The sequence below is a fragment of the Porites lutea genome, chromosome 6 (genome assembly GCF_958299795.1).
Source record: "Porites lutea chromosome 6, jaPorLute2.1, whole genome shotgun sequence".
NCBI classification, from domain to species: domain Eukaryota; kingdom Metazoa; phylum Cnidaria; class Anthozoa; order Scleractinia; family Poritidae; genus Porites; species Porites lutea.
The window spans coordinates 4,126,915-4,152,693 of record NC_133206.1 but is presented as its reverse complement, the minus strand read 5'-3'; the positions used below and the strand labels follow the sequence as shown (position 1 = coordinate 4,152,693).

General features: G+C 40.9%; 3 protein-coding genes across 3 annotated transcripts; 2 read left to right on the top strand and 1 right to left on the bottom strand.

Annotated features, from left to right (window-relative positions):
* Positions 1 to 1,298: 1,298 nt before the first annotated feature.
* LOC140940164 (cytosolic Fe-S cluster assembly factor nubp1-A-like) lies at positions 1,299 to 16,260 on the bottom strand. The gene is made up of 10 exons (XM_073389066.1): positions 16,190 to 16,260; positions 15,983 to 16,087; positions 14,925 to 15,058; positions 14,566 to 14,634; positions 13,498 to 13,530; positions 12,539 to 12,629; positions 11,446 to 11,600; positions 5,496 to 5,606; positions 4,384 to 4,570; positions 1,299 to 2,238 (listed from the first exon to the last, which is right to left on the bottom strand). Exons 1-10 carry the CDS (start codon positions 16,218 to 16,220, stop codon positions 2,198 to 2,200), a joined length of 957 nt encoding a protein of 318 aa, XP_073245167.1. The 5' UTR covers positions 16,221 to 16,260; the 3' UTR covers positions 1,299 to 2,197.
* Positions 8,899 to 9,727, top strand: LOC140940601 (pyrroline-5-carboxylate reductase 3-like). The gene has a single exon (XM_073389597.1). The coding sequence runs from the start codon at positions 8,909 to 8,911 to the stop codon at positions 9,725 to 9,727; it is 819 nt and encodes a 272-aa protein (XP_073245698.1). The 5' UTR covers positions 8,899 to 8,908.
* An 11-nt stretch (positions 16,261 to 16,271) lies between the features above and the next one.
* LOC140940163 (ubiquitin domain-containing protein UBFD1-like) lies at positions 16,272 to 24,668 on the top strand. The gene is made up of 9 exons (XM_073389065.1): positions 16,272 to 16,312; positions 16,422 to 16,733; positions 17,555 to 17,590; positions 18,805 to 18,951; positions 19,864 to 19,895; positions 20,006 to 20,071; positions 21,155 to 21,260; positions 22,234 to 22,316; positions 23,813 to 24,668. Exons 1-9 carry the CDS (start codon positions 16,279 to 16,281, stop codon positions 23,921 to 23,923), a joined length of 927 nt encoding a protein of 308 aa, XP_073245166.1. The 5' UTR covers positions 16,272 to 16,278; the 3' UTR covers positions 23,924 to 24,668.
* The last annotated feature ends 1,111 nt before the right edge of the window (positions 24,669 to 25,779 follow it).

The window sequence follows — 25,779 nt, the reverse complement described above, 5'->3', positions numbered from 1 at the left end:
TGATCTTTAATTAAAGACGTATAGACAAGACAATTGCCGATTAAATGGTGTGAGAAACTGGCTTGGATTAACAAAGAAATGTTTTTCTTTCCACATAAAAAAAGACAAATTGATTTCACCAACGCAAAAAGTAAAACAACGAAAGATATGTTTCGATTTAAAACACTTTAACCACATTGATGTAGCCTGCGAGCAAGCTCTCGGGGGCGCTCTGGCGGCGGGGCGGGATAGGGAAGGAGAGCTTGCAACTACGTCTCTGGAATTTGATTATCTGCATCGGAAAAGTCGATGCGAAATGCTAATTGGGGGAGATGACATCCATACTGAAGCATTACCCCTGACACGTGTTTTTCAATGTTTGTTTCCGCTTCGCGCTGATTGGCGGAAGTCTGACAGCTCAGTTGACGGGGAGTCGGGGAACCACAAGGGAATTGGAGGTGGAATTGAGGGTGGAATTCAAATTCCAGAGGCGTAGTTGCAAGCTCTCGTCCTTTTCCCGTCCCGCCGCCAGAGCGCCCCGGAGAGTTTGCTCACAGGCGACACGTGGCAAGGTCAACACAACAGAGCTTGGCTACACGTACATGTTGCCTGGAGCGCTCACTGCCAAATATTGTTACGGTTTCAGCTCTTTCACATTCTACAAGAGTCAAATCAGTGGAACCGCTGAGCCACAAGACGGGTTCTACGGTTTTTCGTCCTTCCTCAAGACACTTTACCAACGGAAGTTTTCAGTACCAACTAATACATGAACACTCATAAAACCACTGAGTATCCGAGGATGACATGCAACACGCAAAATTTGAACTTTTTTAAAGCTCATTCACATGTCCGTGGAAGTCAGCACATGACTTGTTGGCTCTGAAGTTTGAGTATTTTAATCTTTGCTCAACAACAGCCAAAAAAACAGGGAAGCTTTTAGGTGTTTTTAGCTTACAACGCTCCGTACGCTTCCATCAAGGAGGGTTTAAAACTGGTAGTAGTTACACAATAGAAGTGCGTAGGAGAGTGTAGGGGAGTGTGGAAGTGATTCCACGGCATGATTAACCATGATTAAAACAGAAACCATATCCCGGCCGAGAGAAGGCCCCTGAGAAAAATTACGCGGGATGCTAAGGAGGCTTTGAAATCAGACGCGATTAGGACTACACCCTTCCGACGTTTTCTTTACCTTTACTTAACGCCGTTGGGATCCTGGATACAGTATTTGCGGCTTTAACCAGGATAGAATGAATTATTAAAGTTAGCAAATAGAAGAACCTCTCCAATCCCAACAAAATTTTGATTCTTTGGCACAACTGTTGGAGCAATTACAATTTTATTAAAACAATGTTCATCCAGCGCTACCTATAATCAAATATGTAGCTTTGTGGAAGTCGTGTACGCCCTGAAAGATGGCTCTCAGCAATTCAGAAATTTACAGACATAAGGCAGTTTTAAAGAGCGAAAAATCTTTTTCAAGTAACGTCGTCGTCTTAAGTGTCGGCATTGTAGCTGTTCATCCTTACAGACAGTACATTTCTTTGACAAACGGCCTCATAAGGCAGCATAAGTGTTCCCTTATTAAATTTAATACTCCGGCCATGTTCGTCGTTATTCTTAAGCCATCCATACGAATTGCTTTAAATCTTTCAAAAGAGGCATTTGAATCTGCGGCGGGAATTAAAAGCCCCGTGTACTAAAACTATCATTAGGATTAGATTCGGTACATGCATGTAAAGCCAGGAAGCAGAACCATTATTTTTGTTTGATCTGGAAAAGATGCACTTATCTTTGATCTTGCCGCTGAATGATTTTTCGGGTAGCCTTCGTTGTGCAGGATATCGCCTGGTGGTGGTCAAATCCCGGCGTCAAATTCCAAGTCACATTCAAGCATAGTTAATAGTAAACTCCATCATATTTACTCGATGATTCACAAAAAGCTTCAACAGGCCATTTTCGAGTTGCCCGAACCGAGTTTCAAACCGAGGCTAAGTGCGAAGCTACTGATATGAAAATGAGTTTTCATTTTCATGCATAAATAAAGCTCGTTTTCACACGAAAGGTTTTGCAATTGGCCTCGTTTAAAAGTCAGAGTTTTTGGAACTCGAGAAATGGCTTATTAGCAACAACCAACCAGTCTCCTTGGGTCGCACAAAAATGAACTGATTTTCTTTGCCAGCTGGCTCTGAAACAACCATTCTTTTACGGCTTTCACAAATTATTCATCATCATGTTTGTCGGCACAGTAGTCTAAAATTCCTAGGTAAAAAAGAAACAAAGTAATATATTCATGAACAGAAAATCATGGCATTTTTTACAGGTACTTGTGACTCCTTGGTCGCGGAATAAACAGAGCAAAAAACTAAGGCACGCACAATAGACTAGCTTATGCTTTAATTTGGCTTAGTAATGTAGAACGCCTTTAGTATTTTTAACGTTATAAGACCTGTTGGCATTATTACTATTATTGTTTTAAATATATATAGGAATGATCTATATAATTTGTTGGAACTGTTCTACGCGAGTGATTCCATTTTACCGTATGTCTTTTCAATAATAAATCAGTTATATATCAATCATACTTCAGCACAATCGTCTCGGTATAACAATGTAATACCACTTTGTTTCACTCCAAAACAGCGACGAAGCGGAGGTAAGTCCTGAGATTCTTCGAATTAGTCAATAATGTTCTTGCCACATTTTCAATAGACACGCGGGAAAATGGAATCTATGTCTCCAAAAGTTTCCTCTCCGTTTCGTCTTCTCACTTTTAAATAGCTTTTTCTAAACTTTTTCAGAGCCTTCGCTCGTTCAATCTGGAATAACACCGTAATCATCTTCCAAACTTTTCACCATGCAGATGTTGGACAAAAAAATGAGAAAGTTCCGTGACGCTATTAAGTCGTGTCTGTTGTGTGACAGATCATAGGCAACAACCAATCACAACGCGCGTCTGCAGATGTTTAGTCGAACCTCCACTAACGGCCACCTCCTCACAGCGGCCAGCTCTCTACAATGGCCACCTCTCTAGAAACGTCCACCTCTCTACAATGGCCACCTCTTCACAGCGGCCACCTCTCCACAGCAGCCACCTCTCCACAGCGGCCACCTCTCCACAGCGGCCACCTCTCTACAACGTCCACCTCTCTACAATGGCCACCTCTTCACAGCGGCCACCTCTCTACAATGGCCACCTCTTCACAGAGGCCACCTCTCCACAGCGGCCACCTCTCTACAACGGCCACCTCTCCACAGCGGCCAGCTCTCAACAATGGCCACCTCTCTACAATGGCCACCTCTTCACAGCGGCCACCTCTCTACAATGGCCACCTCTTCACAGCGGCCACCTCTCTACAGCAGCCACCTCTCCACAGCGGCCACCTCTCCACAGCGGCCACCTCTCTACAACGTCCACCTCTCTACAATGGCCACCTCTTCACAGCGGCCACCTCTCTACAATGGCCACCTCTTCACAGCGGCCACCTCTCCACAGCAACCACCTCTCCACAGCGGCCACCTCTCCACAGCGGCCACCTCTCTACAACGTCCACCTCTCTACAATGGCCACCTCTTCACAGCGGCCACCTCTCTACAATGGCCACCTCTTCACAGAGGCCACCTCTCCACAGCGGCCACCTCTCTACAACGGCCACCTCTCCACAGCGGCCAGCTCTCAACAATGGCCACCTCTCTACAATGGCCACCTCTTCACAGCGGCCACCTCTCTACAATGGCCACCTCTTCACAGCGGCCACCTCTCTACAATGGCCACCTCTTCACAGTGGCCACCTCTCCACAGCCGCCACCTCTCTACAGCAGCCATCTCTCCACAGCGGCCACCTCTCTACAGCAGCCACCTCTCCACAGTGGCCACCTCTACACAGCGGCCACTTCTCTATAGCGGCCACCTCTCCACAGTGGCCACCTCTCCACAGCGGCCACCTCTCTACAATGGCCACCCTGCCACGGCGGCCATTTCTCTACAACAGCCACCTCGCCACGGCGGCCACCTCTCTACAATGGCGACTTCTCCACAGCGGCCACCTGTCTACAACGGCCACCTCTTCACAGCGGCCACCTCGATGCAACGGCCACCTCTCTACAATGGCCACCTCTCCACAGCGACCACCTCTCTGCAACGGCCACTTTCTGGCGTATCGTCCATACATTGACTCTTCTTTAAGCCTCTCTACAACGGTCACCTCTCTACAAAGGCCATTTTCTTCTAACCCCAAGGCGACCGTTATGGAGAGGTTCAACTGTATTTCCGGTTGTCGCTTTATCACTTTTGGGGTGGAGAGAAGCGACGACCGGAAATACGTCTGTCTTCGCAGGCTAGCGTAGTATTCAGTACAATCTTAAATTTAAAACATAACGATGGCCGAGTACATGAAAGCAACGTACTTTGAATGATTTTTTTGTACGCATCGGCAGCCGGCGAATCTGGAACTTCGGTTAGAAATGACTTTCCTTCGTCACAGCAGCGGCCTATCCGAGGATCAAGAGGTAATTTGCCCAGAAAAGGAACTTCCATATCTGATGCCATTTTCTCTGCTCCCCCTGTTGTCGGTGGAAAGATCTGTGATTCTTTCTGTATCAAAAAAAGTTAACACAAGTTATCAAATTTTAGCAAACAGGCAGCATCCTTCAATTCTTTTAAAACTAACCTTCACTGTTCTGGTAGAAGCATGTAGTCCTCAATTGTTACATTAAAAGTTGCTCAAACTAATTGCTGCATAGGAACAGCGTGAAATAGTTTCGAGTTCAGCTTCTCACTAATGCTTATAAATATTCGGCTTGTTTGCCTCCGGCCCGGAGAGATAATTTTGATGTGGATTATAAACTCCGTACTTTAGACCAGTGCTTACGGGGAGCAAAAGAAACGAGGACGGCGACGGTACGTCAAAAACCTCACTGGATGCCCCACCAATATCTTCTTTTCCAATTCTCTGCTTTGTTACAATTCTTCAATTTCCCGTTCCCCGCTTCCTGTTTCCCATTCGCCGTTCTTCATTTTAATTTTGAACGCTAACTGTTCATTGTAAAGAGACTCAAGAATAACTGATCTTCGTTAACTAGCTTTGGTACACAAAATCTGTCCCTACTGTCTCCACGGCCCCGTCAATGCCTATCCGTTATTGTTTGAAAACGGAGAGTTTTTCTACGTTTTGGCCTAACGTCCACGCGTATCCGCTGAAAACGGTCACCGAAAAGACACCTGTTCAAAACGCCCTCCGGAGTCAGAGGATATTTTTGAAAATGCCGGCTCTTCCGTTTTCGTGCGTACGGACGAAAACGGAGGTTTTCGAATACGATGATCTCATAAATCACAAAACGCATGCTATCGTATTTCCATCGTTTAAGAGTTTTCGCGTGGACTGGCGAAAACGTTTCGAATACAATACGTGTGGGCGCGTCGACGAGGCCTCAAAATAAGGCATCCTCGTGAACCAGCTTTGGTCTAAAAAATCTGTCCCATGGTAGTTATTAAATTGCTGAGTGTTTAAAACACATACCTTGCACTTGGGGCAAACGAAACCACTCATATTTTCCACAACTCCGATAACTGGCATCTTTACTTTCTTGCAAAAGTTGATTTCTTTACGCACATCAAGTAGTGACACTTCCTTTAAATACAAAATAATAACAATCGTTCAATCAATGATTTTCTTAAGAGAGAGCCAGCACCAGTCAGTGCATGTCGCAAGGGAATTTCACTAGGCAGCAAATAAAGGTTAATAAAAGATAGATAAATTTCTCCAATATTCAAGGTGACTTATACTTGACAGACTATACTGTACTTGAAGCTCTGTTACTTTCTCATCTTGAACAAATGGGATCATTTTTTTTAGTAACGAAAGCGTATTGAAGTATGCAGAAGTTAAAGGTAGAACACGTCTGCCAGAACGGATTAAAGGCACCTGTAGATTCCAGGACGAGCACGCGTATTCTCAAAAAATACACAACCCGAAAAGCTCTATCGTACTTTTTTTTTTTTACACCAGAAAGTTAGCACGATTATTTTTATTGAAGAATGTTAACCTAGTAAAGCCCTCTCCTGATCGTAAAATGATAAAACTTCTAACATTTCTCGCCAAAACGCGTTGAATGATGACGGCTTTCACGTTTTCCCGCCAATAGGGACTTCAAGATTCAACGACGCGACGGCAATGAGAACGTCGCTTAAAAAGTGAATTTGCGTTTATTCCTACCCACATAATTTGTCAAATGTAGGCGAACCCTACTGGAGTTGAATTCTTTGGGACCACATCCAAGTTCAGAAAGAGAAATAAAATTTTGTCGTTGCTTGTTTACGTCCTCCAAAAAACGCGAAATTATGCATTTTCACGTCGTACTCGTGCAAAAACGGGCTAAGAAAGGTACAAAAAAGCGTGATGCACGTGCAGAGTTGTTGTTTTGCCTATAAAACCTATTGTTTTTTGACGTTCTCGTTGCTGTCCGCGTCGTTGAATCTTAAAGTTCCTAATAACGATAGCGCTACTCGCTCGCTTCTTAGTATTGAGAAAATCTCGTCCTCGTAGTCTAGTCGTCAGTTTAGACTAAAAAAGTCTCTAATAAAAGATCGTGAAACAACATCTATTTTGTGAAATGGTTCATGGAACTTGCTCTTAGGCAGCGGACCCAAGATCTGTTCCAATAACGCTTGTAAAAACGCTTTGAACGGTTCCCGTGTCCTGAATGCTTGGAAATCAACTGTTGAATGACACATAAAAACGAATGGAAAAGATTGAGTAGGATAATCTGTGCAACAAAACGAAGAAAGCAGAGAAATATGAAAGACGATGAGACCAGCGCAGGAAGAATGTGTGACGAACTGAACCGTGCTGTACTCGTTTGCGGGTTTTAGGCGTTTGTTAGCGAGATTGGAGCCTGTCTTTAGCACGCCTATGTTTGAAAAGTGGACACTATGACCGTTCAACAGGAGGACTCCTCTTGTACATTCTTGGAGCCCCTGTAGTGGAGCGACTAACACGTGCGAGGGCACGAGGAATCCCCTCCCGCGAGAACATGCGATACGCGCTCTTTTTTAGGCGCGAAAATTTTTATATTACTGATGTTACTACTTTTTAATATTTTAATTAATATTGTCATAAGCAATGCCACTTACTCACATGGAAATGCCAATAAATTGTTGAGCGTAGCGCCGCAGACATAACTTGGCGCCATTTTCGCAGTAAATCGAGTCAAGCAAACATGGCACGCCTACGATCGCTAAAATGAACAAAAACATTTGCCCCTGGCGACTTCCGCCGTGTATGTGATCGTTTGACGAAGACGGCTTCCGAAAGTGTTGTAAACCGTTACAGAAATCAGGCGTAGTAAATATTTAACAGCGATGAGCATTCAGTCATTAAGAACTGTTCGCTTCAACGATCATTGACCAGACAATGGAGACAAACATGTCAATTACTTTCTATTGTCATGCCAGTCGATTTCGTGAACTATACATGCTTGCTTGCTTGCTAACTTACTTTAGGGCTGGAAAAAACTTCCGTCTGTTAGTCCGGGGCAAGTTGATTTTCTTGCTGAATCGGTAACTTTTAAAGCTTACTTGCCAAATAGGCAAGGGTCAAGTCATCCTCTAACAAAGTCATTAACTAAGACAAGCAAGAGGTGGCCCCGGCCAAGGAAATGCGAGAGGTGCTTGCTCAAAGGACAAGCTGGCATTCAAGTTTCTTTAAAGCCCTGTTACTTCAGACTTTCAAAAATGGGCTCGGCTAGATACTCTGCTTCCTCAAAAACCTAGAGGGTCGCCCAACACAGGCAGACCACTCTCTGTTCCCGTGACCGTTTCTCTTTAGACATCTGAGCATAGATCTTTTGTGCTTTATAAGAGAAAAACAGATACAGATGAACAATACGGCGGCTACAATTTGCTCCAAAACACAGCTTTGAAAAAACATGTTCCAATAAAAGTGCTAACGAAATGTTAACTTAGTCAGGTGTCGTGTTTTTTCATTGTTCCGGGCTGTTTTATAGCGCTATTTTTGCGAAATAATTATTCGACCGGCGGCTAGAATGATTATCTTGTAAAAGAGCGCTTTTTTCCAGTCAGAAAGACGTTAACGAAGCACCATCTATAAATAAGACAATATTATTAACATACAACAGAGTCAATAGAGCTATTAACCAATACATAAAGGCCGATACACACGAGGGGTTTTGCTCCCGGAGCATGCTCCGGGCTCATTTTGCACGTGTCAGTACACACGAGGGAGCGTTTTCAAGTTCGCTCAATTTGCCCCGGGAGTTTACTCCCAAATATTTAACCGGTTAAATATCGTGGAGCATTTTGAGGGGTGGAAATTCTGCTCCCGAGGATGAAGTATACCCATGAAATCGTTGGTACACACGGAGGAACTTTGCTCCCGGAGCAAAATCCCTCGTGTGTATCGGCCTTACAATACCATAACATACCATAATGCTCTTTGTTTGTCACCCCAAAATTTTGCATAAGCATTGTCTTCAGTTTCTCTTGGGAGTTAAAATGGCCCGAAGAGAAACTGCAAACAATGCTTATGCAAAATTTTGGGGTGAAAAACACAGAGCATTATGGTATGTTATGGTATTTTATGTAGTGGTCAATTAAATATGATTAGATATTCTTTGGAGGCTTTTGATCTTCATGGGCTACAAGTTCTTTAAGCAGAAAAAACAAGTAGCTACAAGTGCCAAGAATGAGTTTGATTTTCACCTGGATTTCACCGTCAGATTAGTCTCTGAACCGTGAAACTTTTCAAGGTTCAGGGCCTTCAAGTTTCACGGTCCATTGCTTATTGAAACCTTTGACGCTAATTAGATTTAACCTTTATCAGGCGCGGGGCGAAGAAAGGGCAGAAATAGAGTCTGGATAATAGACCTGGCGTACTTATCTCTCCACACAACGCTTCACACAGGTCACCTAAAGATGAGTTTGATCTCACCGTTAGGTTTTATCGGCGCGGGAAAAGTAGCACAGTACATCGCCAAAGCACTTTTGTCTGCAGGAACAGTCAAAGCAAACCAAGTTATTGCCAGTTCTCGTACACAGGATGACTTGAATCAATTTCGCAACATGGCCTGTGCTGTGACTGATGATAACCAGTTAGTTTTAAAGGAATGCAACTATGTATTCCTTGCTACTCCAACAAGTGCACTCTCAAACGTTTTCAAGGACATTTCTCCTGTAGTGACTTCAAATCATCTACTTATGTCCATCGCCGCTGGAGTCACGCTCAATTACATGCAGAATTCCTTGCCTGGTCATACCAAAGTAGTCCGCATGATGTTGAATTCCGCGGTGCAAATTTGTGAGGGAGTTACAACTGTTTCCTACGGAAAGTTTACGTGCGACGAAGACCGAAAAGTCGTCCATCAACTAATGTCCAAAGTTGGATACTGCCACACAGTAGATGAGCGCTTAATGGATTTAATAACAGCACTGACCGGCGGCGGTCCCGCGTACGTGTACCTCGTCCTGGACGCCCTCGCGGACGGCGCAGTGCGTGGCGGATTAACACGCGAGGAAGCAGTGCGATTAGTAGCACATACGGCCTCTGGAGCTGCTCAGTTGGCTTTGAAAAGTCAAAAACACCTCGGAGAGCTTAAAGACAGTGTGTGTGCTGCTGGCGGTTCTACTATTGAAGGTATTAACGCTCTGGAAGAACGTGGAGTAAGAGCAGCTTTGATGAGAGCGGTAGATGCCGCCACTGTGCGAGCCAAAGAACTTCGTACTGACGTTCAATGAACTCCGCGTAAGGTGACGCATTTTAAAACATTTTTTATGTTACAGTGTTCGTTTAATGGAAGACTTAGTGTACTGAATTGAAGCATATGTGCATATTAGAATCTACTCGGTTAATTAATAAGGACAGTCAAACTTGCCCTTCATTCCAGCAGGGTCTATTCTGGTGTGCCTGTGCAAGCACAGGGGATGCAGACTTTGGGTACGCTCTTGCATTTTTAAGAAACCCCAGCTAGGACGATTAGGGAAAAAAGTTAACCCTCTATTGTCTTATCTATATACCTCTTCTTTTGCTTTAGATCCATTTTGAAATACTATTTACAAGTTTGCAATTTCGAGTTTTACTCCTTTTAGTTTACAGTGGAAATTCAAACTCTTAGGCCTAGGCCGAACGTCGAACTTTTCAAGGAACGAGCCAAACTCTAATGTGGGTCGACCTGAATTAAGTTAAGTTCGTCTGTTGGGTCAGACGTCGACCTTAGAACGCGTTGAACCAATCAACTCCGAATCAACTAAATCAGACCAAAAAGCAATTTCAATAAGTTTTCTCCCGAACGAGCCTAGATAAACAAATTTTTAAAATTATTAAATTTATTTAAATTATTAGTTTAGTTCGTCGCATGTGAAGTTCGACGTTTGTCCCGGAGACTATCTTATTTATTTATTTATTTATTTATTTATTTACCACTTAAGTCTTTTTGATGACGGTGTCATCGGCAAAAAGAAGGACCCTTGACTTAACATAGCATGGGAGATCATTAATAAAATAAGAAATATTAACGGCCCCAGCACTGATTTTAGGGTATACCTGAGGTTACTGCAATAACATGCGAATGCTCTCCTTCTAGAACGTTCTTCAGACGTTATTTGTCTGAAGCAGATCTAGCTGCATAGAACGTGTTGGACGATCTATGGCCTAGGCTAAACGTCGAACTTTCCACGAGACGAACCAAACTTAGAGAATTAAGTTCATAGAAAAGTTCGACGTCTGGCGCAGTTAAGTTCGTCTGAACGAGTTGGGATCGTCCAACACGTTCTATCCGTCTTCTTTAGGATGGCTAAAAATGTCTCCATGACCGTTCTATTCATCGACAATTTTTGAAGCTCATCTTATAAATTCCCTACGATTTTCTGAAGTTTAATTTTTCAAATTTCACTCCCTGGGCTAGGCTATTTTTCGTAGAAAAAAGAAGACCTAAAATTTTCGGACTCAAAAATGTGATGGAGAGAGGAATCAGAAAAATTCTCATTTTCGTAATACGTTAAATTGCATCTAAAAGTTTCGGGAAAATAATACTGAAGCCCTTGAAATTTTTTGTGGAGGCGAGTGTGGCCGAGTGGTTAACACCTCCAACTCCGGATCTGGAGGTCCGGGGTTTAAGCCTCGCCCGTCGCGTTGTTTCCTTAGACAAGAACTTTACTCCATTTTGTCTTTCTTCACCCAGGTTTATAATTGGGTACCGGCGACATACTGCTGGGGGGTAACCCTGCGATGGACTAGAATCCCATCCCGTCTCCGGCTACTCCGGTTTTCCCCTCTCCTCAAAAACCAACACTTCCAAATTCCAATTCGATCTGGAACGCACGGACACGTTTCAACGAGTTCATATGAACTCCTATGTGCTTCGTGGGTAAACAAGCAATTTACAATTTACAATTTTTTGTTTTTGAAGATGAACAGTTTATTTTGCACATTGTCAGTGATTTTCTTCGATTCTTACCTGTGGTGTGGTAATGATAATGGCTCCATCTACATGAGTATTACTCAAGTACTGAACAACTGACAGGTGCTCATCAGATGTTCCAGGTGGTGTGTCCACAACAAGATAGTCTACATCACCCCAGTCAACATCACGTAAAAACTGCTTGATTAAACCTACAATATGGACAAAAAGCAAACTTCCTTTTTCCTGGGCAAACCATGAAAATTACAGAGTTGTGCTCTGGCAGTGCCCTGGTGGCCCTTGGTGACTTGCTATTGCTCTTGAGTGACAAAAGACCATAAAATCTCAGTTTATGTACAGAAATCATATGCAAGGCACCACTGATTTTCACTCACTTTTCTTAGAGCATAGCCCTAAAATATTAGTATCCCACATGGGCCCTCCTACTAATGCTTAACTAAAAAATCTGGAACGAATTATACTCAAGCTGTTTTTCACTCCTTTTTATTTAATGGGCAGATCATCTTAAGAAAACAAAAGAAGTTTGGGCTGCTAGGACTGAGTTTACTTATGATAAATTCATTTATATTAGTTCGTGCATTTCAATATTAATGTACCTTTCAATCATGAATAAATTCAAAAACCCAACCACTGGCAGGTTTTTCATTAACAACAATGATCAAAAGTAGATTTTACACAACCAAATTTTTTTGTCAAACAAGATAGGAAGCAAGCTACAGTGTTGGCTTATTGATTTTACAAAGCAGGCAGCAGAAAGTTACGAACAGAGGTAAATAACAGCACATGAAATAATCAATATGGAGGCAAGAAATTTTTGTTCCTTTGGACTTTTCATCACTCACTCGTTCAACATGAATCGAAATTTGTTGGTCAGTAATCTGCTGTGGAAATCAACATCATTTTATTGATTGCACATGGCCAGAAAGTTAAAACTGCTCGGCCAAAATTTTTTTGGACCCATCCTGCCAAATCCCAGCAATCCAGATCACAAGAAAATTTACAACTGAATTTTAATAGATTTTTAAATAACACTAAGTTAAAAATCTTTGTTAGTCAACAATTGATTTGTTTAAAATACTTGCCTGGATGGCCTTAATCAAGTCACTACAACAAATAAGATGTCTCTTACCATTTTTCTTTGGTCCTCTCCAAATGACAGCATCACTAGGACTGGCTAACAAGAAACCCACAGACATCACACCAAGATTGTCCTCAACATACTAAGGAAAATAGGAAGAGAGTAACTAAGGGTGCTTTCCATTTGTCAGAACTGACCAGCCAGACCATTCCCACCTTAATGAGAATTTCACAAAACTATCCAGACACATCAGTCAAATCCTAAAATAGTATGCATGAAGGAGATGGTTTTTCAGCAAAAACTCTTTGAAAAAGCCTGTTTCATTGTCAAAAAGACTTGTCTGGTAATGGTCTGGGCGGCCAGTTCTGACTTTTGGAAAGCCCCGTAAGCCATAATAGCAGAGCTCTCAGGTGCACAAAGCGTGTGCAGTAGGGCACCATCGGCAATAAAATCTGGTTATCTATGCATCCAAGAAATTTTGGTTGTCACAAAATCCATCCATTTGTACGTCCAACCATTCATGTTAGCGTATGTGAAATGTCACACTCACAAGGCGAAGCTGTGTTTCACTTGATATTGGACATCCCTGTTATGGTCAATTGACAGCTGTAATAAGGTATTAGCTGACCAGTATCACATTACTGCATCACAGGCTCAGGTATACAACTCACTGAGGTGACTGTAAAGGGTTTTTTTAACGTTCTTTGCTGACTAATTATGAGTTTTCAATTTCTTAGAAGGAATTCAGATATTAGCCCCAACAGACAACAAAAAGACAAACTAAGACTTTTCTTTGCATAAAACCATACATTCTCTTAATGTGTTAGCTGGATTACAATCCACTGTTCTGTCACAAAATGTCAGCGGACTTTTCAGGCCACATCCTATCCCAATATTCTCTCACAGTTTGAGGCTATTATGACAAATCCAACACTGACTTATATCTATTAGTTCCTGAAGAGCATAAACTGTTCGAAAGTTGTTAAAGTCAAACATATATGAATTCTTACCACAGGTGACCACCCTGAACCACTTTGATGTACCTAGGCAAAAAAATAGCCAAAAGGGATCATTACTCGGGAAATTTTCTGTGCAATGATAATGTTACAAACTGCAATAATACAGCACTAAGTGAGAAGCTTTATCAGACACAGTAAGATCAGGGGGTCTAAAACTGCCCAGTAAAGACATGCAGTTCCGTTACATGTTCTCATGTTTGTTAAATCACTTCTGCCCATCACAGCCTGGGGAAAGATCCAGAAATCTTTTAAAAACCTGTAAAAACTGCTGTCATTATTTAACCCCTTGCCTACCAGAGCCAAATACACCCAGCAACCGGCAGCCGTTTCTCAATGACTGGAGTATATTTATTCAAGACAACTTGAACGACCGGGCTGTTGGTGATTTCATATGTCTGAGGATGTATATATACAGCCTTGGTCGCTGAGTGACCTCACATAGGACATATATATGTCCTTGGTAGCCAAGGGGTTAAGGCTATTAGTAAAATCCAACTAGTGGTCTATTATCAATGCTGAGTTCTGATTGGTTGAGCTACTACTAGGTTATATGTCATAGCCCACTAGTGGTGAAGAGCGCCAAAGTTTTGGCGGCAAAAAGGGATTTACATCTAGCTTTAACCAGCTAAAAGTTGTGGTGTCTCGATATTTTTGACTGACTAATTGGATTTTACTAAAACAATTATTCCTCTCGCCCTCAATTGGCCTCTGAGTCAATAGCCCATTCGCCCTTCAGGCTCGAGGAATAATTGTTAAATAATCCCCATCCTTCTGGCTATTAGCTTTCACAAGAGACAATTAACACATTTCTCATCGCAATACTGGTGAAGCACACAAGTATTATTTAGAGTCAATGCTCCCTACCCCAAGGTTATATGTTGATTCTTCTGTACCTTTAAGTTAACATTAACTTCTAAGGCATTCAGTATTCTTATTGTCTGATGAGTGTACAATCAGAAGACGGGTGGGAACCACACAGACCACCCCCCCCCCCCCCACCACCCCCGTCCCTCCAAACTGCCTAAGATCCATCACAGTACCCTGAGGTGAAAACCTTACCTGCTCCCCTTCAAGTCCCATAACTTTGGGAATAGATGGACCACAAATGTCAACATCTAAAACTGCTATCTGAAAAATAAAGTAGCAATGCATTGCACAATTTACTTATTAGAGCTTCTAATACTGCTATCAATATAAAACTAGAGGTCAAGCACAAAAACTGCAGAACTCTCTAAACCATTTGACCTTTGTCAGTTTCTTCACAATTTCTTCCCCAAATTTTGCTTTGTTTTGCCTCATTCAAGGGCTACAACAAAATAATCGTAAGCTCTACTAACATGTAACCTGACCATTCCGAATGGAAGGCCCTTGGTGTTGACTAAGGCATGAAAGCTTCTAAAGAAGAAAATATTCGTTACCTGCTTACTCTCATCAGCAGCAAGGCCATGTGCTAGATGAGCTGTAAATGTACTTTTACCGACACCTCCCTTACCAGACAATACCAGGATCTTATGTTTAACTGAAGACATTCTTTCCTTTACTTCTTGCACAGCTAAAAGTGATGAAAACTCTTTTAATCACATGATATCTCAGTAAGAGCAAGACAAAAACTATTCATCTGTGACTGGTCACAAATAACGAGTCTAGATTGCTTGGAACCTCTGCATGGATGCTGTGTTTTATTTTTGGCTATTTATTTTTTTCGTCAAGTATATAATATAATCTTAAGAATGGTTCTATCAAAGCCACGTATAGAGTTTTGATACAATTTGGGGAGCAATAACTTCCTGATCAAACACTATAACTCATAAAATGATGTAAAATATGTAAACAGTATTTATTAAAGGACACATATGGTCATGTTTCAGCATTTAGCTCAGTAGAAAGAAAGGCTACAATCCAATTGCCGGTCCACTCAATGTGTTAAACTTACAGGTTAGTATGGATTTGGGAAAAATATCATAACTACTCCCATACAGGTCAAGGGGAAAATCTCTTGTTAGGCATGGTGCTGCCACATTCAATGCTACAGATTTGGTGTACACAGAAAGAGTTTAAACAAAAGGCTCATACATGCACTTGCCATACCATGCAGACTGGGTCATGGTATGGTCTCAGTGTCTGCAAGTATTTCATCACTTTCAAAGAAAATTCTGTCATTACAACAATAAAAACAAATCTCAATGGTCTGTGCTTCATGTAAGACTTTGTATATGCTGAGCCACACACAGCCATGTCATGATTTGGGGACTGAAATGATCTGTGTTTATCGGGGGGAGGGGTGGTGGGTCTTTGATATCGGGGGAAGGGGGGGGGGGGTTAGAGCAAAGAGGGAGTCTTCAGAGTTTAGACCTCCAGTAGTCCATGGGCTACAGAGGTTACCATTCTCTGTTTATAATGTCTGAAACTTTGTGGAATTCCACATGACTTTAACATCAAATTAAACGTCTGAACTGATTTTCTGACGACAAATTACCTGGATCAGGTCCAATTGGCTTGCTGGAGGCACAGATATTTTGGTTTGGACAGCCTTGGCATGCAGTACTCTTTCCTGCCTGTTCACTTCCCGTTCCTGGACAGTCTGTCAGTTTTGAAAAATTATATTCATGTTTTCATAGAACCCCATACCGTAGGTCACTATTATGTTTCATTATCTAATGTTAGTCAAGAATAATTTTCTTACGTTCAGGAGCATTTTCCGGCACGTCCGCCATGATTATTACTTGAGTCTGCGATCAACAGCAAGTCACCACAACTTGCGCATGCTCATTAATGAAAGAGAAAAAGATGGCGGAAGAGGGCTCTGGTAATTTTTTTGTTGTTTTCGTGGGATTTTTTATGACTATTGAAACAACTAAGATTTCGTTTTCTTTTATGATTTACAAGGGTAGTTATAGCTTTTGTCCCCATTTCAGTCGTAGATACAGAAGATAAATTTGAGAGTGAGGCTAAGGATGATCAAGTACTCGGGTTGAAGGACACTTGTCGGTCAAAGTGTTGTCCAGAAAATGCTGACGTCGTCAACGATAGCGAGGACTCAAATGAGAAATCAAAAGAGGATTTTAGTGTGGAGGAAAAAGAAAAAGACACGACGGAAGTGGAGCAAGCGTGCTGTAGTAGAGAGACTGCAAGTTTTAGAGTGGTCTGGAACAAAAAAAACTACGAGGTTAATTTCCCTGTTGATGAAACAGCTGATAGTCTCAAGCAGCATATAGAAAATCTCACAGGTTCGTTATTGTCTGGTTTAGATTAATTGACTCTTGAACTAAGTGTTCAGGCCTCTATTGAATAACTCCCTATAGCCCTGAAAGTTTTTAAAGAATAAAACGATTAGGGTTCCATTCAATGCATGTAACAACTACTCAACCCCACTCCCCCCCCCCACCATGTCACATTCATACATATTATTACAATAGTTTCCTTTACATAAGAACAAAGAAGTTTATTCAAAGTTCGTTTGTGTATTTGAATATCAGCATTAATTTGAGTCACCATATCCAGCTTTGCAAATTAACATGGTGACATTGGAGGGTGACAAAAAAAAAAAATTATTAGGTAGAAGCTGCTATACACTGTTCAAAATAGACCCCAAATATTGAAAAATTACTGCATCCTGCACTTTTGGAAATAGTGCAATATCACAATTCAAGATTAGGGTTACTAAAAGACCATAACTATGAAATGAAAAATAATAATATATTATTGCACTAGTCTATTATTCGTTCATATATTCATCACTGATTTCGAAAACTTATGTCTTCCTTTATGAGGGAAATTGAAGTGAGGGAGAAAAATACAATATTCCAATCACCTCAAAATTAACTCTCTAAATTAATTTCCCATGTTCATTCCCTCTTTGGTACAGTTTAAGTTGTCTCCCGTAACTTTTGCATTAAGCAGTTCATATGACTGTGAACTGCTAAGGACCAGTTTCCCAGAAATAAAAGGTATTGTTTGATTTTACAATGCTAATAATCTTTTTGCTGACCCTCATTTCACCAAAACATTTCTAATAATTATTAAGAAATAAATATTTGCTACTTAACAGGTCTCCCAGTATCAATGCAAAAGCTGATGTACAAAGGTAATCTATTCTCTTGTTATAAGTCTGTGATATTATGTCCATTATACTACTACGGGAGAAATTTCTGCAATTTGATTGGCTTAGAGGAGTAGTGTTTCAGCTTAATTTGAAATACCTACATGTGAAAATTACAAACCTTTTGCGGGTAGTAGTATAAACAAATAATAGCATGATTTGTACGTGATATTTGGCATAAATACCACTAGTGATATTTCAAAATTGTCTCAAATTTCACTCGCCTAACGGCTCGTGAAATTACGTATAACGATTTTGAAATATCACTCGTGGTATTTATGCCAAATATCCCTACAAGTCATGCTGTTACCTATACTAATTATGTGATAACATTCCAATTTAATGATTTTGTGACATAATTATAAATGTCACTCCAAAGTTTGAATATTTTGACACTAGGTGTAATTGCTCACTTGTCACTTGTCAGGTATGATTATCTATTAAAACTGTTTTGACTCATATCTTGCTTGATCTTATAATCTCTTTCTTGGATTTTTGTCATTTCTAATATTTCCTGCTTCTGATCAAATTATTACTCTATCGTTAGATGGTATATGATCTATGAGATTCCTGGCATCCTTTAATGAAAAGAAATGTCAGTACCCTGTTCCTTTTTACCTTAAAAATTACAAGCACTCTACACAGGATAATGCCAACAAAAGTTGAAAGCACTATCTGTACACACAGACAATCTCAACATTTAACTCCATATCGCACTTGTCTGAAAAAAGGAAGTACATATGTTATGCCTTTTGGGTTTTGGGTAACATATGTTATTCAGATCATTCAGGTTAAATAACAATTTTATTACAGTGCACAAAGAAAGTTGTGTCCCAATTTGCCCAGGGCTAGTGGATTTTGCTATCAGGCTGGTGAATTCTGTTTGGGGGAAAATCAAATTATGGAAGAAGTATAATCAATCCTGATCATCCTCATTGACTCTTAGGCTAGTTCATGGTAGCTACAACTTGCCCAAATGGCAAGCTGTAAAACTGACTTTCTTTGCACCCCATACTAATAATAATTATTATTAATATGTGAAGATTGTAATCATGGTAAAATAAACAATATCACCAGTGGGAACTGAAAATAAAACTGTGATTTTTATAATAATCACACTTCTTCTTTGTCAAACACCAGTGAATAATATTAGTTTATTGAGGATTGAAAAAATTGACAAAGATATTTGTATTCTGCAGGACTTGTCAAGGATGGTAGTAAAACATTGAGAGAGTTAAATGTGACAAATGGAGTGAAAATGATGGTTGTAGGCTCAACCATGAACGATGTGATGAAAGTTACCCCTCCTCCCCCAGGGGCTTTGAAAGAAGAAAAAATTGCTTCAGGTAGGGAACATCTACGTGTAACACATAACCAATGCTCAGCTGGGACCCCTTTAATACCTTTCAGTCAAAGCAAGTCAAGCAAACCCCATGCCAATATATAATATTCATTTTACATTCCACTATGTGTGATGAGCAGTAGTAATTCCTTGTGATGTAGGTATGAAAACGTCTGCCAGCTCAGTTTTCTTGAATTTGATGTAAACATCTTCCTCTCTTACCGTAAATTAAATTCCTCTGAAAATTGTTATCTTTACTAAATTTAATGGTCCAGATAAGAAGGAAAGAACCAAACGCAATGAACACATCAGAATGCAAAAAGGTGCTAACTTTACTATTGTTCCTGCTACACTTCTGATTGGTTTAAACATCAAATTTTACAAAATCTTTGCAAAGCAGCATGTATATTAGTCCTTCTTTTCTAACCACCATCCTTATAACAAAATCTTGTCTGAGTCTAAGTAACACAGAAATCCACATGAGGAACACATAAAATTGTAAACTTCTCTTGGCCATTGTTTGCAACTCTTATTATTGGTTGAAATCTTTTAACACCAAAAAAACACTCTTTAAAAATGGACTTAAAATACATTTTATTTCGTAAACTGCCTATCTGTAGTTTTTTTTTTTTTTTTGCATTCTCTGTGTGAAAATGAAAATATGTAAGGAAAGCGTAAATGCAAAAAAAAAAAAAAAGAAATTACTTCCTGTCTTACCCGGATCATTACTTAAATGGAAATTTTTACAAAAATAAAGCTTTTGTCCCAGAAAAATGTATGTTTTTGCCCAATTTCATTTTTAAACTCATTAGATCCTGTTGAGATCTACCAAAGAGGACACCATCCTTAATTATATTATTATCCTTGTCTTTGAAAAATGTTTAATTTGAAGGGTTTTTTTTCTTCTGTCTTGCAGCTTCATCAAAGGAACCTCTTTGTAAACAAAAGGTTCTTATTTTTCATTATCGATACTTTTGCTTTCTATTTGGGTTGTTTGGTAATATAGTTCTTACTCCAATAAATACACTAAGAAATTATTTTCTTTTTTCCATTTTCAGATGCATAAAAAAGTCTTAGATAAAGGAATTCCAGATGACGTCATGCCAGGAATAAAAAATAAAAAGGTATTTTCTTGAAAAAAAATTGTGAGTAACATTCATGTAATACATGTCTCCCTTTTTGCTTTCTAAATTTCTGGAGAATTGCCTGTGGTAGAATCCCAGTCATTTTAGAACCTTGTAGGGAAAGGGAGTTAGTTTGAGTAATCAGAAAGATCAAAGTCTTAAGTGTAGAGTATTTTTATTGTGTTGTTTGACTGCAAGAAGGAAGTTAGTTTAAGGTTCCAGAAACTTTCGAGACTTGCTCTTTGCCCTTGTATAGCCACTCTGTTACCTAAGCAGAAAAAAATCACACTGAGGTGCTAGATTGCCAGTCATGCCCAATACGGTTTACGGTCGTTTCGCCAGCGCCCTGTTCGCCAACTTCTGAAGTCGTCTCACGTACGTGTTTGGTCAGTTCCCCCCCCCCCCCCCCCCACCCCCCAACTGCTTTCGCCTGATCAGTGGCTGAGAGAACGAAGTATATACATGCGCAGCATCCCCGCTAGAATAGATCCATCCTGGTATTTTTCAAGTTTTGACAAAGACCAGTAAGCTAATATCCATCGGCACTTCTGGAAAGAGTACCTTTTAAAATTAGGAATCTTGCCAAGTTTAATGAAAATACGTCCAAAGCGAGCAAGGATATTGCTCCACAAGGTCGCAGAGTTTTCATTACAGATGTTGTTTGTGTCCTCCACCATACAAATGTCTTTGAAATTCCGCGAATTTGAGGAGTTATATCCTCGTTAGTTTTGAACAAACCACTTTCAAACCGATTTAAAGGCAGCTGTGTTGACCGGCGGATTTTCGCTAACTGGTTCTAGTCAAAAGTTGGAAAAACCTATTTCATCTTTATCAATGTCGCCCTCGACCAGCAATATCCTGTATTAATAAACTAAAGGGGGATAAAAACTTCCGGAATACTTACTTTTTGCATAACACCTTTTAAAAACCCTTTAACTGCAAAGAGCACCAGTCATCAAATTTGACAAAATCCTGTGGTAAAATATAATATTGAAAAGCAACATGATATCAAGCAAAAGCCCTCACGGCCTAGCAGAAGTTGCTTACCCTATACATTTCAGGTGAAATACATTTTATTTACAGGAAAAGTTACCAGATATTCCAGTCGCGGGGATGTATAACAAATATGGTGGAAAAGTCAGGTTAACCTTCAAACTCCAGTTGGATCAACTATGGATTGGAACAAAAGGTTTGTTGTACGTTTATCTGATAGCAGGATCTTACTTTTAATTTTTGGCCATAATTCACAATGTCCGCTCAGTAGATACCCAGCGTAATTAGCAACGAGCACGCTGACGTCCCGGACGTCATGAATACAGTAGCAACCGGAAGTTCGATGTCTCGCTTGACGGAACGCTTCTGTCTCACACAACGAATCTGAGTACCTTTGTTTTAACTCCTGCTGTACGTATTTGTCGAGTCCGGTTGCCATTTTTGACGTCCGGGACGTCAACGTTCTCTTTGTTTAAGGTCCCTATTAACCCCTGCACCACCCGTAACCGTCCTTTTAGATCCATGTCGCTTGTACGACATGTGAGGTCACCAGTTTTAACGGTCATGGGTATTTTTTTTTTCTTATAACTAATTTGTGAAGGGGGGAGAGGTCTTTTAAACGTTACCTGAATATCACCATTCAGTTAAACAGGGCACAGAAAAACGCAAAAAAGAAGCAAAAAGTTGACCAGAAAATTCTCGGAGCTATGAAGCTCTCAGAAACCTTTATTTTCGTTTTCATGATCCGCGCGATCGCTGGAATTCCCTCGGCTATTACCTCGCCCTATCCGCACCCTGTCGATGCTGTCCAAAATATTCCACTGTTCATTAACCTGTCCACAGGCGTTTTTTCCCCCCCGAGGATTCGGCCGTGCTTTCACTCGCACGCGAGAACGAGCACGACACGCGGGGAAAAAAACAATTTTCTCCTTTCCCCACCCACACCCCCATGCGTTTCCGGTTTTTATTTTCACGCGCGCGCTCGACGATCTCTAATGAGAAAACAAAGGGTCTCTGAACAGGCTAATTGTTCATCTAAACAAGTTCAAGGGCTGTCAGCGTGATCTTATGTGATCTTACATGTTTATTCTTTAAATCTTATTTCGCTGTAAACTGCGCTGCTAGTCGCACTGCTATAAAGGAAGCTGAATTTTATCATTTGTTTGCAGAACGAACGGAAAAAATACCAATGGGGTCAATAAAAAATGTCATCTCCGAATCAATTGAAGGCCATGAGGAGTATCATATTATGGTAAGCCTAAAGTCGGCTTTACAGGATGTCAAGTCCATTTTTCTTAATTTTAGCTCGCTTTATTGTATTGTCCTCTGGCACTACCGAAACTGTAATAGCTAAAGAACGTTTTAAGTGGCTCACATTTGCACCAGAGCAGTGCGAAAGCAGTTGGAATTTAGTACAACTGATGTAGGTGGGCTGTTCTCCGATCAAGCTCTACAGATTTTCTCAATTTTACCATTCTGCGATGTAAACTTTTATTTAAGACAAGTCTCCGATTGTACGATTCTTCCGATTTTAGTGTGCTATTGTCCGACGATTCTCCGATTTTTCCTGGAGAGCGCGAAATTTTACACTTGTCACAAGCTTGTTTCGCCCCGTGCCATAAAGATGGAGAAATATTCAGGACGTAACTAATCGATATTTTCGATACTCGATAGAAATCGAACGTAATCGATCGTAATCAATAATAATAATAATAATGTTTATTTCTTATATTGCGCAGTCTAGCATGCGATAAAGATATGATCGAGTGCGCATTACAACACTAAAATCTTAAATCTTAATCGATACTAATCAATCGATTAATATCGGAAATCGATAGAAATCGATCACTCGCGTCTTTGTGATTTTCGATTTTGATCGATTTCTGTAATTAGCTATCGATTTTATCGATTTGTTCGACAATGATCGAAATGAAAATGGACGAAGATTCTCCGCGCTCCGTAAGCCACGAGAACGGAGAACGAGAACGAGAACGGACGACAGTTTGCCAATTTCTACATTAGTGACTCCGGCTATTTACCACGATTCTGACAATTCTAGAGTACAAATTTACAGCAGTGATCCTGGTACAAAAAATAAATAAGAAAAGTAGCTACCATTGGAGAAAGAAGTAACATCATCTTTATCAACAAAGCGGATTCTAAGGTAAGCTTGAAGGTAAGTGTTACGCAGTGTTGTGATAAGATCAGATCACGTTTCAGATTTTCGATTTCCATAGATGCGACAAAAAATTTGTGATTATCGATTTCAATCGATTAAATTGACTAATCAATCGACAAATATCGAGTACTATCGAGTATTATCGATTAATCGATTACATTTTCGATGATCGATTTCTATCGATTAGTTACGTCCTGAATATTACATGTGAAGCGCGCTTGTTTCACTTTATGGCTTGAAGAAGGAGGAATATTCCTAGTTTGGCACGCTTGTTTTGCTTTATAGCGGAAAAGACGAGGACTATAAACGTTTGCAGCGATTTTTTTCTCAAAAATGGTAGTCACAAAAAGAACGAAATTTTAAAAGAATGTAGAATCGAAACAATCGGGCAAGAGTCGGAGAATCGTAAAACGAAACTTGAGAATCAGAAGAATAGGAGAGTGGCAACTGAATAATGGACCACAACTATTATTTTACTATTCTCCGATTTGGCACTTATCTCGCACTCTCCTGAATTGCACCTAGCACAGTTTGGGGGTAAACGCTGAATTGATTATTTTGTGTTGCAGGCTATTCAGCTCGGGCCAACAGAAGCTTCTCGATATTGGATCTACTGGGTACCTGCGCAGTACGTGGATGCTATAAAGGACACTATTCTGGGAAAATGGCAACCGTTCTAGGCTGAAAACAGTCCCGTAAATAGTGCCATTCGACATGATATATGATGACTTACAGTCAACTACACGAAGTCATTTTATGATCATGTAACCTAGTTCAGTGCGGGTCGACTTCGTTGATCACAGAGGGAATATATTTTTTAAAGTACTGCGTGCTGCCATTACGAGAAAACATAATGTGAAATAGCTGTGGTATAGAAGAACTCATAATGCTGCACCTTAAACGCCTTTAACCAAATCAATTAAGTCTCCATCGTCGTGAGAAGTCACGCGCAAGTGGCACGCGAATGGAAACGCGACTTCCCCGCTCCTCGCGGCTATACTCGCTCGCACGTTCTCTCGCTGCTCGCTTCGTTCGCTACTCAAAATGGCCCCCAGGCGAAATTTGCTTCGCCAGCTTCGAAGTAATCACTTGGCTGGAATGTCATAAAGGGAAATGCTCCTCTTTCTTCCCTTTACAGCGAGGTGTCATGTCGGTTTGCTTCAAAGTCGTTTCGTTTTCTTTTTTGGAGGTATTCAACGAGCGCGCGAGGGTAAGTACGAAGTACGAGACCCCCGGTCAATGAATCCCTCGCGGTTTTATTTCGGTGCACACTCGACCATCTCTAAAGAGAAAATAGTGTGTCCAGAGACTAGAGTTCGGCTGGAAAATTGTTCTATACTCGTCTATGTGAATCACAGTGGTTGTGTGGAGCGTCAACAAAGTTCAAATTTAAATAGGTTGAAGGGGGAATAAAGTGAAGGCGCGCGAGGACACGATGGGCTCATTTTTTTTCCTTCTCGTGCGCTTTAATCCCCCTTTCCCTTCGCTTCAAACGCCCTCCACGCAGGCTATGATTTTGGCCAAGTTCACTTTCTGCACTTGTATTACTTGTTCCTGGCTCCAAGACAGTAGAGAGCTTTAGATTGCAGGACGAAGACGACTACTAGGACGACATTTAATTTTCTCGTCTATTCTCTAAAAATAGACACCTTGTACTTTTTTCACCACAAAAGTTAGCACGCATATTTCTGTTGAAGGAGTTAAAGCCCACTCCCGATCGCTAAATGATAAAATTCCTAACATTTGATAACTTGTTTTCGCCAATACGATGTTGCCGCTAAACCTCGTGGTAGAATGACGATGGCTATCACACTTTCCCGCCAAAATGACACTGGTTCGCGCACGCCCACTACTTAGTACTTGGAAAATCTAGATCTCATAGTCGTCCTCATCAAGGTCTCTAGTAATATGTAGTCGTACAGAAAAAAGATAGAAAGTGATGCGAAAAACGCATGCAGGCTGGCTATATTTTTCCGCCACCGCCTCAAAAGTTCCGAGATAAAGCGCGTCTTATTTTACGTTGCTTGTTCTATTTCCGCGACGTCGCTTCTACCTGAGAGGCTGGCGCAGACTACGTTTTTATGGACCGAGGCTGTCTCGAATGAACAATCTTGGTAAAAGAAAAAGGTTTTTGTTATCGTAAGCCGACTCGTTAGGCCCTCTTACACCCTCGGGTAGCCAATCAGAACACCGTATTCGCTTCATCTTGCCCCCTACTTCGGAGCCAGCTAAAGAAAATAAAAGGAAATAGTAGGATGGTTTAGCAACAGAACGGGAACGTCAGTTGACGACGGCGCGCGCAAATCAAACGACTGGCTTGACCAATGGCAGAGCGGCAAATTGAGCACCGGAAGTCGTGTTTAGTCCTTTCCGCGCGCTTTCCCGTCGTCAACTTACGTTCCCGTCCTGTTGCTAAATCAGCCTATTATCTAGGCGGGGATTTGAGAAAAGACTTTGTAGCAAAACGACTGGTAACATATAACGACATCGACCACGCAGCTGCGTTAAGGCTTACTCTGCCAGTTTTAAAGCAGTT